This window comes from Amphiura filiformis, chromosome 3, assembly GCF_039555335.1.
Source record: "Amphiura filiformis chromosome 3, Afil_fr2py, whole genome shotgun sequence".
Classification (NCBI taxonomy): domain Eukaryota; kingdom Metazoa; phylum Echinodermata; class Ophiuroidea; order Amphilepidida; family Amphiuridae; genus Amphiura; species Amphiura filiformis.
In genome coordinates, this window is record NC_092630.1 from 27,381,226 (window position 1) to 27,394,070 (window position 12,845).

A 12,845-nucleotide genomic window follows, 5' to 3' on the forward strand; every position below is an offset into this window, starting at 1 on the left:
CTATAAACTAGGGTTTTTTTTAACGAAAGATGTGAAAGGCCAATACCCTTCTCAAAAACATTGCAATAGATTGGTCTTACAAATATACATGTTTGTACAGCCGCCTTTATCAGTAATATAGTTGTTCAAACTCCAAATAACGTTTTTTGTTGAGAGTGTCTGCCTCTTGTCTCTTGTGTCAAAAAAACCTCGTTTAGAGGCATATATATGCTTGTAGACGGAATTTTACGGTATCATTTGAAATTTCATAGGGGTTGTATGTATTTCATTGTCCATGAATATTATAACAAAATAGACAGAATCCTCAGCAGCCAACATCAATATAAACCATCACAGCCATAATCAGATCCAACGTTCCTTTTAGGAGAAGTGCAACACAAACACTTCTTCTGTCCTGTCAGAATAGATAATACAAGCAGCTGAATGAATCCTCTGGGACCCGGATCAGTGGCAGAGGGGGGCAACGTGCCCCGGCGCCACCAAATTGACCAATTCAGCATTGATTCTGCGCCCCTCCAGCACATAATCAATTGAAACAATGCGCAATTATTCCAAGAATAGCAGAGGGGGCGCCAAATTTGTTTCTTGCCCCGGGCGCTACCAACCCTAGTTACGCCACTGACTCGGATTGCCGCACCCTAAAAAGATTTAAATCACTTTCTCAAATAAATGGAACACAAGTAGGTGCTCAGGGTAGATATTAATCTGTCCAAAACTTCCATTCCTCACTCTCCAATACATTCTCTTAGTCTAGTCTATTAAGAAGTGGCATAATAGAGGCCGTCATCATATGCCGCCATCTTGTGGGTACACGCTGCGATGGTCGTTCGATCCCCATGCGTGAACAGCAAAATCACCGCATCGACGCGTGATAACAGCTGTGTGGCAAGCTGCTCCCTGCGCGTAGTGTCCGATGCATGAACACACATATCATTTATACCCACAAGATGGCAAAGGCTGACGGCCTCTATTCCAATACATTCTTTTCTATCACATTAAACCCCTTCCCTAATCCTAACCCCAAACCTGCTCCCAACCTAAAACAAATCCTGACCCATTACCTAGGGAAAATGTGTGACTAGACTAGTATCCTAGCAATAAAGAAATACAATCGCCATAAAATTCACCCAGGTCTTTGAATGAAAGAGAACTGTTACCAAATTCTCACAAATTAAATAAATGTAGATATTTATATAGCGCTTTATGCCGTAAACAGCCTCAAAGCGCTTTACATTTATTCCGCCGTCATTAGAATATGTCGGAACCACTTGCAGCCTACAATTGGCGCATGGTTCATCAGTACAACGACTGTGACAACCCCTAACAGTTTCCCATTGCACCTTGGTGGGGTGAGGCAAGCGAGGCAAAGCGCCTTGTCCAAGGGCGTAACACGGTGGTGGGACGGGGACTCAAACCCATGCACATCAAGCGAGCTCTCAGATTATGAGTTCAAGGCCTTAACCACTGAGCCACCGTGCACCATTTTAGCTCAGGTTTTCTTTGTTTGCACATTATACATTATGTCAATCACTGCATAAATCCTCTATTACACAACTGTCTGAACTGAATCCAGCTGGGTCCGGGTGCAGCTGGCATTGATACAAGTATTACAATGTATGTTATTCTAATGCTGATCTTAGCATTAAATTGCCAAGCAACAAGTTTGAATCTTGCTGTTGAGTGTTTGTTATGATCAAGGAAATGGCCAACACAGGGCGTTGTACAGTTAAAAAATATTTGGGCGGCCATCAAGAATTAGGAAAAACAGCCAAAATGAGGTTTTTGTGACAATTGGTAAGATGCACAAACTTACCTAATCCTAAATCCTAACCCTGACTCGCATACTTTTTCATCCACATTGAATTCTAACCGTAACTCACATAATTTTCCACTCATATTGAATACATAATAGATTGACTTTGAGAATTAAAATTACCCTAACCATAACCCTAACTTTATATCCTATCCCCCTTACCTTTTTGCCTACTTGAATACTCCGGAAGTACAAACTTATCCTACCCCTAAATCCTAATCCCAACTCCCATAACTTTTCACCCACATTGAACACTTAATCATAAATCCGAACCCCAACTCACATGCATTTTTGCTGGAATATCTTTTTTTTTAAAGTACAAACTTACCCTAACCCTTAATCCTTATCCTAATCCCGAATCCTATCCCCTAATCCGAATCCCAAATCCTATCCCCTAATCCTAACCCAACCCCACAAGATATTCAGGAGTCATATCATTACTCCATATTAATGCATCCCAAGCTTCTCTGGAAACTTAACCCCATTTTGAATTGCATCTTACCTTAAGGTAGAAACATCGGCTACGGTGTCATGCACAGATTTGGTTTAAAATGATACAGGATGTGTAGTTGGGTGAGAAAAACTTGCCTGCCAAGTTTTAATTTTTGCCAACAAAGCGTTTTTGAGTTATGCCATTTTTTATCATTAGAAAGCCCCATTGACTTTGCACATAAAGTGGTTTTGACACTAAGCCTAGTTTACTAAAATTGGTAAAAGTTTGAAAATGGATACTATGTTTAAATATTATTTTTTCTCCTTTCTATCACATTTATAGAACTGCTTTTTGGATCTTTTTATTACAAAAATGTTACCAAATAATATTAGTGACTTTTTTTCCAATATATTGGTCAGTAATATAGGGATATTTGAAGGTAATGTTAGTACTTGCTCAAATTTTCTTGATTTGATCTAGAAACACTGAATGACCCAATTTCATAATTATTGTCTGAGCTAACCATAGGGCCAATTATAACAAACAAGGGGTCATATGAAAGGTTATTAAATTTAGAAACTTTTCTCGCCAGCTTTTTTTAATAAAGTGTTTCTATTTTAAGTTATGGGTGTTTCTAGATTTCCCTAATTTAAAAATAGAAAAAATGATTTTTCTCAAAAATTAAACACTTTATCCAAAAAATCTGGCGAGAGAATTTATTAACCACCCCACAAACTATGGAGACCATATCACATTCCCTCTAGGCTAGCAATAATTATTAGTAGAAAAAATTAGGGAATTTTCAAAAAATAAAGAAAAACATAAGCATTGTTTAAATTTTCATGAAACATTACAAATCAGTGGAGTAAAGACTTATCTTCAATTGGTTATATATTTGAAATGGATACATAATTCTGATTTGAAATAGTGGCTATTTTCCTGCATGGGTCTATTATCCGATGCTCCTACCTTAAACTTTATCTTTACAAGGTTCTTCCCCACATATCTACCTTATCCTTACTGTATCCGGACTGAAATTGGGTTTCATTAAAAAAGTAAGCCAATACAGCAAGGAGGCCTACTTATTCCATGTATGTCAACACAAAAACCACCAGCCAGCCAACCCTACTCTATTATCATGAAGAATAAAAAAACCCTTTGTAGCAATCTATCTATCTATCTACCTATCTAAATCTGATCAAGGTACCTGAATGAACTGTTGATATCGTACTGCCCCAAGGTAGCAAAGGGAGACATCTACAGTCACGCCTGCCTAAATCATGTCTATCAACACACAGGAATCCGACTTGCCTGCCGGTGCTTTATGTGGATTATTAGCTGTCTCTGCTTTACTGTTGTGTTTTGAACTTCATACAAGTGGTGAAATAAGTCGCGTAAGGGCATAGGCCTGCCTGCCTGCCTTTCATACAGAACGCTTTGATTTATGAATGTGATAAAGAACATAAGGGGGGAAAATCGACTGCCTGCCATAAAGAGACGGTTAGGTGGTGATGTAATAGTTTATAGTCAGTGTGTAATAATTTATGGACTTGACTGTGCCTTACTTAGGTGAAAAAGGGGGGCAGGGTCGCTAGGGAGTTAGTTAACCTTTTACTGGTGAAGTAGGTCGAGCATTAATAGCAGGTCACATAAGCAATATTGGTATATTCACACAAAGGACAATTTTGGGCACTTGAAGTCGCATTACATACATACAGTTATACATACAAAGAGACTTTTGTAACCTGCCAACAAGTGTGATGATATATAATGCAAACGCATTCTGCATATATTGTACATACTCTTTTATGCATAAGAATCCACAATTAATATTATCAGTACAGTCATTGCATGATTTTGAAAAGAAACCAAATTTCTTCCATGGGAACTGATGAAAGATGCAACTGACCTTTGCTCAATGCCAAGATACATGGTGCAGAATCCACAGATCTTCTGTTTTTTGAACATATGTGACATGATCAAGGATAATCAAGGATAATGAATGGTTTTGAAGGTTCATTATATCAAATCCAGTAGTAAAAGATGGTATATTTACTCACGTATTCAGTGACGTTTCTATGATAATCTATCATCTTCCTCAGACTGGCAACCCATACCACTGCTCACTGTCCTTTTGGCGAACGCCATAGGGGGGGCGTGGTGATGAGTTGGTCAGTGAGCAGTGGTATGGGTTGCCAGTCTGAGGAAGATGATAGATTATCATAGAAACGTCATTGAATATGTGAGTAAATATACCATCTTTTACTACTGGATTTGATATAATGAACCTTCAAAACCATTTTAACAACAATCCAGATGAACTTGTTCAAAGAAGGATAATGAATGTCGTTATACTGTTTTTGAGATATTGGCAAAAACAGTGTTCAAATTCTTTTGTTTTATATTGTTTTCAGCTATTGATAAATTGCTCATAACTCGGTAACCAGATGTCCAATTTTCATGGGGTTTGCATCAAAATGTAGCATTCGTAAACTTCCAGAAAATTATGTAATAAATTTCTAATTGAAATTACCGACATGTGACTCATTCCCCTTAATCATGTCACTTGCAAATCATCCTCTGGATGATCCATTAATTCTCTCCACATCAACGTACCTGACAAGTTTTGCTCCTACTGCACTTATTTGAACCTTTCTCTCTGTCTCTGACTTCTGTGGCAAGATATTCCTCTCTTCTAACACCTTCCTATCGGGTCTGTTACGTAGATGGAAAGCTAAACTGTCGTTACGTTTCACTTTGGCAGCTAGACTATCTAAAATGGAGGATGCAGAAAAAAAGTTTAGTAGTCATTTTGTTATAATCACGATGGAACTTCAACAAGGGAGGGCGAGTTAGCGCAGCGGTAGTTCCCTCGCTTTGCACCACTGAGGTCCCGGGTTCAAGCCCCGGCGCGGCCCCAGGACTCATGTGCACTTGGTTTATCCCGATTCCATGCTCGCTCTCGCAGGTTTTCTCCAGGATCTCCGGTTTCCTCCTGTATCGCAAAAAATCGGTGATTAGTTGTTTGGTTATCAAAAACTTCCTTCACCCAATGGAATTTGGGGAGCTGCACAGATAATTGGTGGATGTTACAATCTAAATGCGGATAGGTGTGCGCCGTTCGGCAGCAACCTAGTTGATGCGATCTGATTGTGATGATTCACAATTGCAGCGAATTTACAGCGCTTTGAGTCCTCTAAGATCTGGAGAAAGACGCTTTATAAATCCAAAATTTATTTATTATTAACAAGACTTAGAAATCATTGTTAAGTAAAATTTAGCTTTTTCGGATACCCGGGTACCCGAGTACATAATTACCCGTTAGGTGAGAGTCGTATGAATAAATGAATGGCATGCTTATAAAGCGCATTCCGTCAAATGACCCCAATGCACTGAACATCTTACACTACAACTTAAAACTACACATAATATATGCAAAGAAATAAAATATACACAGTTAAATGTTGAAAAGATGAGATTTAAGTGAACAAATGACAATTTGTGCAATTAATTTTCCATTTGTTGCTAATTTTGAACTGTTTAACTCCTTTTTAAATTAAAAATTCTAAAAATCTAAGCTTCCTTACATTAGCATATATTACACAAAATAAATATATTTGCACTATGTGATTTTTACGGTTGTTGCTGGAACACAAAAAGCACAAAAATAAATAAAGTAAAAAAATTTCCACTTTTCCAGGACCTTATCCTCCTGGGATGTAAATTAGACATCCAGTTCAAGTGCCGGTTTTTATTTGAACAAGGTGAAGTTTAAACTTACGGTGAGTATAATATGTAGATCTTTTGCCAGTTCCCCCTTTATTTATTTACGAGGTTGACTATTTTTCTGTGCAAATGACAGTGATTTAAGACAGCCTGCCATCCTGCCTGCTTTTGAGGCAGGTGCTCAAGCATAGGCTTGAGCTCTGTATTGAAACGCTGAACTACAACCAAGACTATTGTGTTGTGTATCAGGCAGACAGGTTTTCAAGTATAAACAAATGTTTTCATCCTGGGATAAGGGGAAAATCTTCTAACAGATTATTAAAAGTAGGATGCTGGTTTTATACATTCCTAAGGGACAGTTTACAAACACTTGTTAGGGGGGCCTGATGCAAAAAAGGGGGGCCCTGAAATTTTTGACCCTCCTAAGGGGGGGAGGCCCTGAAAAAAATTACCACACATTTTCCTGGGAAAATTGAGTTTATATGCTTTTCTATGGGGTTGACCCATAATTTTCATGTCAAAAAGGGGGCCTTGATATTTTTGAGGCCTGTAAATTTTTTTGCATCAGGCCCCCCCAACAAGTGTTTGTGAACGGTCCCTAATTAGGTCTAAATTTTTAAAGAAAATGCAAGATGGTACCAAACCCAAGTAAATTGAATGAAAACATTGTAAATATTTAAAATTACACCCCTTTTGAAACCTAACCGATACAGTTACACTTTCCGTTTGGAACGCTGTTTTTTTTAACAACCACAATACAGTTTATAGTTGTAGATTTTAATCCACATTTGTCACAAAAAAAGTGGTGCATTTTAAATATTTTATTGCCTCTAACAAATTGATTGACTTGTCTGTCCCCAGATAGAAGATACAGTACAAGGAGCTGCTAGAAAATACAGGGTGTATCAATTTTTTTTATGTAAACCTGCGCATGCCACAACATTTTCAAAGAAATGCCAGCATTAATAGTACAACATTCCATATATTTCCAATCCAAGATCAATAGCACAAATTGGTCTTGACTAATGCAAGTTAACCCTCATCCTATGGGGAGAGGGGCGGTGATTGGTGCAAACCCCCTTCAAGTTTTTGATCACAAGCATTAAATTACACATACATTGTACATGTATAAACCAACAAATGCATTTTCATTTTCGTAGGACCATCCTTTGCACTCATTTTAGTGTATTTTTGAAATCTGCTACCTTCCCCTAGATAGATAAGGCCAACCATGAAACTTTTGAGGGCGAGGATGGGGTGGGAAGCCCCAGCATTGGGGGAGGAGTAAAAATTACAATTGTTATTGATAATGAAATGATTGTGATCCAGAAAATATTGTTGCTCGTACCAAGATAAGCAGATCTATATCAGTATAAATCATTAACATTTTAGTAATTATTTGTCATAATTTATTCTCTTCTTATTTATGTCTCAACACCTGGCGATAAGCATCACCATTAGAGGTGTGGTCTTAATCAGGTATGAATTGTTTTCCCGATGTCGATAACCACAACCTATGTGTTTATTGAGTCAGGCTCCACCTACGTATATTTGGTAAATGCATTGTATTGCAGATATTACGGTTTCAATATTCATTGCATCGCTGAAATAAAGGATCTAGGCCTAAATAATGGGAAATATACAAAAACATATGTGACGTGTCATGTCAAAAGGAGACACTTTTGGGCAGGATCGTAAATAGAGAATTAGCCAAAATATGCCCGGGTGTGATTTTTTGTTGTTGCGAATTTGTGATGTTATTAATGTTAAAAATATTGTCTGATAGTTTCAAACCGGAATATAATTGGCATCTTGTATTTTTTTGAGATATTTTTAAGGCAATTCCTACTCTCATCAATGTCAATAATATTTTTAAAGGCCGATATCTCAATTTCCAATTTCATAATACCATAACTTATGAACTAAGTATTTTTGTGTGGGAATGTCCAATTTCATTGGGGAAAACGGCGTTGTGGAGCAAAATATCTCTTTATTTAAGATTTGTAAAAACCTAAAAATTGAACCTGACCAAAAGTGTTTCCTTTTGACATGACATGTCACATATTTATTTCCTGTAGGTGTACTAAAACCCAAGATGCGAGATGTCAGGGTGAAACATAACAGGCACACTCATTTGTAATCATTTATTTTAATGGTTTAAAGGACCCTCTGTGAGATGTCTGTGTCGTACCTCTATAGAGGGGGGGGCTTCATTTCACAATATTTTGTGGGTGGCATCAGCGTTCGAAATAGAGCCGGTCAGCCGGCCATTGGCCTGTAACTTTTAAGGTCAAGCCCGGCTGGCCTGTAACTTTTTGAGGCATATTTCGAACACTTGGTTGCATTTTTATACTGACATTACTTGCAGACACAGGTAATTTTTTTTAAAGAAACCCCTACTTCCTGTGTTTAAATGTCTGAAAAAATGCACTATGCGGAAAGGCGTCTACTGGTCAACAGAAATTTTGCTGCTAAAATTCTCAATCACTAATCCCCATTTCCTACACAGGTATTCCTAATCTAAGAAGCTTAGCTCATCAAACAGAAAGGTGGTTGTTAATGTTTGACTCCCAGTTGAGCAGTTAACAGCATAGACTCGTCACTGATGGACAACACACATTGCTGTATTGCCACACATATCTTATCTTAAAAAAGGTATTGTGTGTTTCTTATCATCATATTTTCAACTGAGCAGGTGGAAATCCCAGACATCCCAATTTCCCCTTCACCAGGTGTGGGATGTAGTCTTCATCCTTCCTAAATCTCTCCCATGTACACTTTTCCCATTAATATTGAATATTTCAACTGAATGCCCAATTCAAGCTGATTATTTAAATAAAATTTGTTTAAAAACTAAGAATTATGTAGTTAGAATTATGCAGTTCATTAAATTAAGGTGGCCCCCACACAAAAGTGTGTAAATAGCGAAGGTTTGTAAATACAAATAAGATGCACAATACCAAGTGTGAAGTTGATCAGTTATTGCATTTAAGCTGCAGAGTAAATGAATGAAAATGTTGGCAACATATGCAAATAAGCTCATTAATATTCCTAAATATGCAAATAACATGACACAAAAATCAAGCCTCCATATCCTATCACCAAACCAAATTTGAAGTTGATCGTTTATTGCATTGGAGCTGCACAGTGGATTAATGGTTTTGCTTCCGGATGGACACACAACCGGACAGACAAACAATTGCAATCAACCAACCAAACAAACGAAGAACAATCTGGGCGATAACATAAGCCCCACATATGTGTGGGGGCCAAAAATCAACAATACAAGAGAAAATTTGTTTAGACAACCCCACTGTCATAAATGTTAGAAGTCTGAAAAGTACGCACACAAAGTGTTAACCCCCCCCAACTCAACACATGAGAGTTACCAAATTGCGCAGAAAAGGGTTAATTTTTTTACCAGTAGCGAGGACCGCGAAATTGTCAAAATAGGGAGTATTTAATTTGCACTGGGCGATACAGGCAAAATTATATTAATTTATTGCTGTGATAGTCAATCCGATTAACTATGTCAATTCCCCATCGTATACCTCTGTTGGAGGCATAAAAATGTTTATCACAGTGGTTCATAGAATAGAACAGTACACAGCTTCCAGGGTGATACCACCAAACTACAGCCTCAACAAAACATATTCCAGCATAAAATTTCACCAGGGTTATGAAAAAAATATGAGTTTTCACCTGACTCCAAAATCTGCATTTTTATGGGTGGTAAAGTTGGGCGGTAGTGAGCCTGTCAATCGGGTCACCAACCTTTTATAATGCACAACAATTCTACCTCATTATTGAAATACAATAATAATTACTTGAATGAATCATTCAATTTCAGGTAAACCTGTAAAACCTTTCAAAGATTTTAATCTTGTTCACCTTTTCCAAAAAGTGTTTATAGCAATGCTGATGAATAACCAAAATAGTTAAATTTTAACCCAAATTTGAGGTATTAATAACCTATGTATAAATCAGCAAAAAGGAAAAACTGTTAGTAAATTGATCTTTTTCCTGAGCAAACCCTGGGGACGACACAGAGAGTTAATTCTATCATTTAAATACCTGAGTCATACCCTAGGCCTCAACAAATTATTAGCTTTTATAGATCTCTAGAATTACCAAGATATTCTGTTGATATCAAGTTCAAAAACCGAGAAAAAAAGTTCACATTTTTCCAGACTTGGATGCTTCAAAGTCTGGATGCTTCATAAATTTAATTGTTGTCTCCCCTAATCTTCCTGTTGGTGAATTGAAATTATCGTCAAAGTACTTATTAGCAATTTAAATAGCAATTTAAAGGGTTTTTTCAAAGTAGACATTTGGCATTCAGCAAGTCTGTATGCCTAGGGTATACATTTAATATTAATTCTTAGTATTATAACTGCCTCAGATATATTTTAAATAGAAAAAATAAACGGGTTAACATATAAGGACTAGACTGGGTCTCTCCAGATGATAAAATTTGGTCTTTCCATTCATCCTATAAATTGTTCGCCTACAATGATCAGTCTTACATGGTGACTGTGGAGTGATATCAATATCCCTCAAACTTGAGTCTTGCCCAGGAATACCGACATATACTAGCAGATTCCTATTGCTGCTGAACCCCAGAGGTATGCTGCTGCCTACAGTCAGTCTACTCTGAAGTACAAAGTACCAACGCGGACGCACACATTGTGCCAACTTTGAAGGCACGCATACTCAGCAGAGACGCAGCACTGCGCACTGTTTACGCGCTGTATACGCGAGCGTTGTCACTTTGTACTTCAGTGGACAAACTGTAGCTACTTTGTGGCTACTCTATAATAGTGCAGTACCAACCCAGTACTAGTGTGTGTATTGTACAGGTGATTCTGATGTGTGTACTCTAGAGTACTGGCAGTAAACACATATATGTACTCTAGAGTACCAAAGAAGTAGCTGAGCAGCAGTGTACTTCTGGTGGCAGAAATAATAGGAATCTGGTCGTGTAAGATGAATGCATACACACCGCCAGCTAGAACTTGCAATTTTCGATGCTCAACAGTTTTCTAAAAACTGGTATTAAAACTGTTTGGGACACATATTTGTACAAAATCAGCTCTGTGCCCTGAACAAAATGTATGTACATATAGAGTGCGTGTCAGTTTCAATTCTGCTATATTTGTAAAAATCTCTGGGGGACACAAAGCTATTTCAGAAATAAAATATTCTAAGGAAACCCACATAGTTAACAATAGTAAATCTGCACTGTGTGATCCTGCTTGAGCCGCAGTTACAGGTCCCCTGTCAATCACTTATTACAAATTATGAGTCCGTGCAGGAGAATTATGCTATTTATAATCAGGTTGATTTCTGGGTTTTGTTTTGGTGAACTACAACTGGTGGAGTGGGATAAATTTAACCTGTGTCACTGTCACATTTATAGGGCAGAAGCTGCACAGAAAGATTCCACATGCCCAAACAATTTCTTGTTTTATATAAAAAAAAATTATATTTTTGCACTGCAGGTCAATTCTGTAAATGTTAAACAGAACCAGACACATCCAACTTGGTCCTACAATACAGGATATTTCTAGCTTTCTTGGAACAACTGTTTTGTAATTCGACTGCTTAGTACCAGAAGTGGGTTAGTACAATAGCTGCCCTGTGAACATTTGTCAATTTACACACAATATATTGTGCTCATATATACATGGCAGCTACACATGGCAGCTATTGCACTTATCCACTTCTGGCACTGAGCAGTCAAATTATTCTTCATACCTGATCAGACATCATTGACAAGATTTAACCAAGAGATGACGGGAGAGGGGGGGGTGGTCATCATCATACGCAGAGGTTGTTTTCTGTATTCAACACATATGGGCAACAAAGTCCAACGCCCACTCGATTAACAGGAACCATGTTCTGCAAGTCCAACCTTAACTTGGTCAACAGCAATGGGTTTTACACACAACATAACCTCAACTGCTCAGTGCCAGAAGTGGGTAAGCGTAATAGCTGCCATGTGTAGCTCCCACGTATAGATGAGTACAATATACTGTGTGTATTGCACTTACCAACTTCTGTCACCAAGCAGTCGATAACCTCTGCACTCCACGCCCACTTCTTACTAGACCCCCTAATTTACCATACAAGGGAAAGCATTCCCTTCCATCCCACCCCAAAATAAATCCCAGATGAAATCTTGGGTATATTCACTTACTATTGTAAGTAGCATCATCTTCATCGTCATCCTCATTCTCTTTGTTGTTCTCATAGTCGCTAAGGCTATCTTCATCCGACTGATGACCTATGTCTCCATTACATTGTGGTTGGCTAGACGGGATAGTTTGTACAACACTGACAAACAAACAAAAAAGAAATTTTTATTGGTTACGGGGACAGGGATGGGTTTATATGTGACCATCCACAACGAACCCAGTGTAAAGTTGCACATTTAAGAATCGTAGATTTTGAAATTTGTCAAAATCTCCTTAAAACAAGCTTTAAGATGATATATCACATGCCCTGATTGCTTGAAAAAAAATTGCTTAAAATTTGGTCTCAAAATTCCTTTGTTTTCTATTGATTTCTATTTGGTTTATTGGTCCATATCTCCAAATCTGTACTGGCGAGTTTACACTGGGTTTGTCGTGGATGGTCACATATATAATAAACATTAATATAAATAGTATTTTCCGTATTCTCCTGTATTTGTCCAGTATTCTTTGGTAAAATCGATACAAAATACTGAATATCAATATTATTTTTTAACAACACTAACTTGGAATGTTGTTTAATTGCCAGAAGAATTACCTGACATATGTGTTGTGGAGCATTTCACACACACTGAAGAACTCGCATATTACTCACATATTATTTAAAGTCATTTCCAGG

At 37.6% G+C, this 12,845-nt stretch overlaps 1 protein-coding gene across 1 annotated transcript in view; it reads right to left on the reverse strand.

The window, feature by feature from the left end:
* The window catches only part of LOC140147171 (uncharacterized), a 151,126-nt gene that overhangs the window by 25,710 nt on the left and 112,571 nt on the right, over positions 1–12,845 (reverse strand). Inside the window, exons 7-8 of the mRNA XM_072168951.1 lie at positions 12,172–12,308; positions 4,863–5,019 (exon numbers count right to left, since the gene is read on the reverse strand). Coding sequence (XP_072025052.1) covers positions 4,863–5,019; positions 12,172–12,308 — 294 coding nt within the window. The remainder of the gene's footprint in view (positions 1–4,862; positions 5,020–12,171; positions 12,309–12,845) is intronic.